Source organism: Arachis ipaensis, chromosome B06 (genome assembly GCF_000816755.2).
Source record: "Arachis ipaensis cultivar K30076 chromosome B06, Araip1.1, whole genome shotgun sequence".
NCBI classification, from domain to species: domain Eukaryota; kingdom Viridiplantae; phylum Streptophyta; class Magnoliopsida; order Fabales; family Fabaceae; genus Arachis; species Arachis ipaensis.
Window position 1 is genome coordinate 131107500 of NC_029790.2, and position 2763 is coordinate 131110262.

General features: G+C 30.1%; 1 protein-coding gene across 1 annotated transcript; it reads left to right on the top strand.

The window, feature by feature from the left end:
• LOC107647653 lies at positions 1243 to 1773 on the top strand. Its single transcript, XM_016351713.1, has one exon. The coding sequence runs from the start codon at positions 1243 to 1245 to the stop codon at positions 1771 to 1773; it is 531 nt and encodes a 176-aa protein (XP_016207199.1).

Below are 2763 nucleotides of genomic sequence, written 5' to 3' on the forward strand. Positions count from 1 at the left end.
AAATAGCACGGACATTTTTTAAACTTGACACATGAAATTTCTAAATTTTGACACCAAAATTTTTAACAGTAACATAGAAAATTTTTTAACTAATTAAAAATTATCAAAAAAAAATAACACTAAAATTTCTCAACCTTAACACCGAAATTTTTTTTACCATGTGTTCTTCTTCTACTTCTTTTTCGTTATATTTTTTTTCTTTTTTTTTTCTCTCAACATATTATACTTCTTTTTTATTGTTTTTATTGATACAACATTTTTTTTATGTATTTTCTTATGTTTTACTTTAAACATAGCTAGTGAATTTTATTTAAACAAATTTATTTTAAAATTGAATTATATACTTTTAAATCCTAAACAATTATAAACTGTCTTGCAATGTAGTGTAGAGAACTGGAGATCAATTTAAATTTTATATTTATTGTGATAAAATTTTTGTATTTTATATAACAAATTCTGATATCATTTCTCTTTTATTTTTGTGTTATATAAAAATTTTTGGTGTCATTCTTTTTCATCAGTATTATTACTACTACTATCACTATTATCATCATCATCATTTTTTATGTTTTATTTTTTTATTCTTCTTTTTCATAAAATTTTTAAAAATAAATAAATAAATAAATAAATAATGATAATAATAATGAAAAAATAAAAGAAAAAAAGTAAAAATTAAATAACAAAAAGAAAGAACAAAAAAGAGAGAGAAAGAAGACGAACAAATTAAAAAAAAAAAAAGGCATATATATCTTGTTTAGAATTAATGACACTAAAATAGCCACCCCAACCTTATCCATAGATTAACCCACGAGCCACGAAGAGAAACAAAATAGATACCCATGGGCTAAGAAACTAATTGGACTAAACTAAATTACTTTTTAGTTATTGACTTATTTCCCAACAACAAAAGATTCAATTTAAATCGTGTGGTAGATTGGATATTTTATCCGTCAATGCTTAAATTTACACATAGCAACACGTTTTTTCACGCAAAATTCGCAACCACGCTTATTACACTCATTATATTTAGGACTTTTCCAACTCAATAACTCACATTCATCTCCTAAAATAATATTACTATATATTAATATTAATATTAATTCACACAATTCACACCTCCCCACCAACAATAATAATTCTCTCTCTTTCTCACACCCAAAAATCTCACAAAATTCTTGTTTTGTCTTCATCTCACCAATAAAAGTATCATCATCATCATCATTATTATTATTAGTGATAATAATGCAAGGTGGGATGCATCATCAATCTACCCTAAGAGAGAAATTCAAATCTTCAATATGTTGCTTCATGGGCACGGCACATGAATCATTAGACCATGGTGATTTATGTAATTATGATAAGTTGAATATTAACACGTCTAGGACGCCAAAGTCTTCGGCATCACCCACCACCCCATCCAGCTCGGCATCGTGGTTCAAAAAACCGTGGACGGCAGCCGGGGAGCACGTGACTGCCGAGCTGCTGCCACGTGTCCGTGGACATAGCCAAAGGAGTCGTTTACGTAGGCATAATAATAATAACAACAACAACCACCACCACCACGGCCATCGCCAAACGCAATCTGCGGATTTTAGCTACGATGCTTCCAGCTATGCTCTCAATTTTGAGAATGAGGATTCCGGAGAGTTCCCGCTTAGGAACTTTAGTGCCCGGTTGCCGGTTTCGCCGAGAACTCCGTCCGTACCATTGAAGTATCCTGATGAATTGGCTGTGTCCACGGCGGCGCCAAAAGAAATTGTTGGGTATAGTTAAACCACAATTATATTGTTATTATTGAATAAGACAAATGAAATTTTTATTAACCAACATAATAGATAATTGCATAACTCTCTTTTTATCAATGTTGATGTTATTGAGATATACAAAATGTCCATTAATTAATAGTTTTGTTTTGGTTTTATATATATATATCCCCAGTTTTCTATTTTGTCTGGGTAATGCTTAATTTTTTATCCAAGTTTGTTAATATTAATTTTAAGGGTTTCATTTCGTTTCTCATTTATAATTAAATAGTCTTGTTTCAACCCCTCAAAGGCATGTTTTCCTCATAAGATGACTTTAACTTTAACTTTTTGGAACGAGATCTTGAAAAATGGCTTTAAATTTGGCAGTATCACCCAAATCAAAGAGATGAGATTAGACGAGCTTATCTTAAATGAGGTCCATATAAAAAAATATTTTGACAATTATTTTCTATTTGGCCCCCCAAAATTTTGTTTCAAGTTCCGCCACTGGGTGTTGCAAATTAAGTTGAATTGATCAGAATATATCAGATGTTCCAAATCATCATCATGGGGGTTCAAATAAATGCATGCACAGCATAACACTTTGAAGAACCCTAATTCATCATCAATTCCCTCCGGATCCCCCAAGAAAGAATACGTATACATAATGGAAAATTGTGCATGTTGTTGGAGGCCTTGTCGTTGGAGAATTATGTATGTATATGTAACATGGGTTGGTTGGTCAAATGTAGTCAAACTTACACTGTTTAGTTTCTTGAATGTTAGATCACGATTTCCATGATACCGATGAGATCATTGATCCTTGAATTAGGGATTTATCTCAAAATGACAATGACGATTAGTTTTATAGTTATCAGAACCGAATCAATAATTAATTCGATTAGATTATTGGTTCATCAGATTATTAGTTTAATTGTTGAATTACAGATTAAACCGGTTAATCAGTTATAATAAAATGATTATATAAAATTTAATTTTGTTATAATAATTTTTTTTA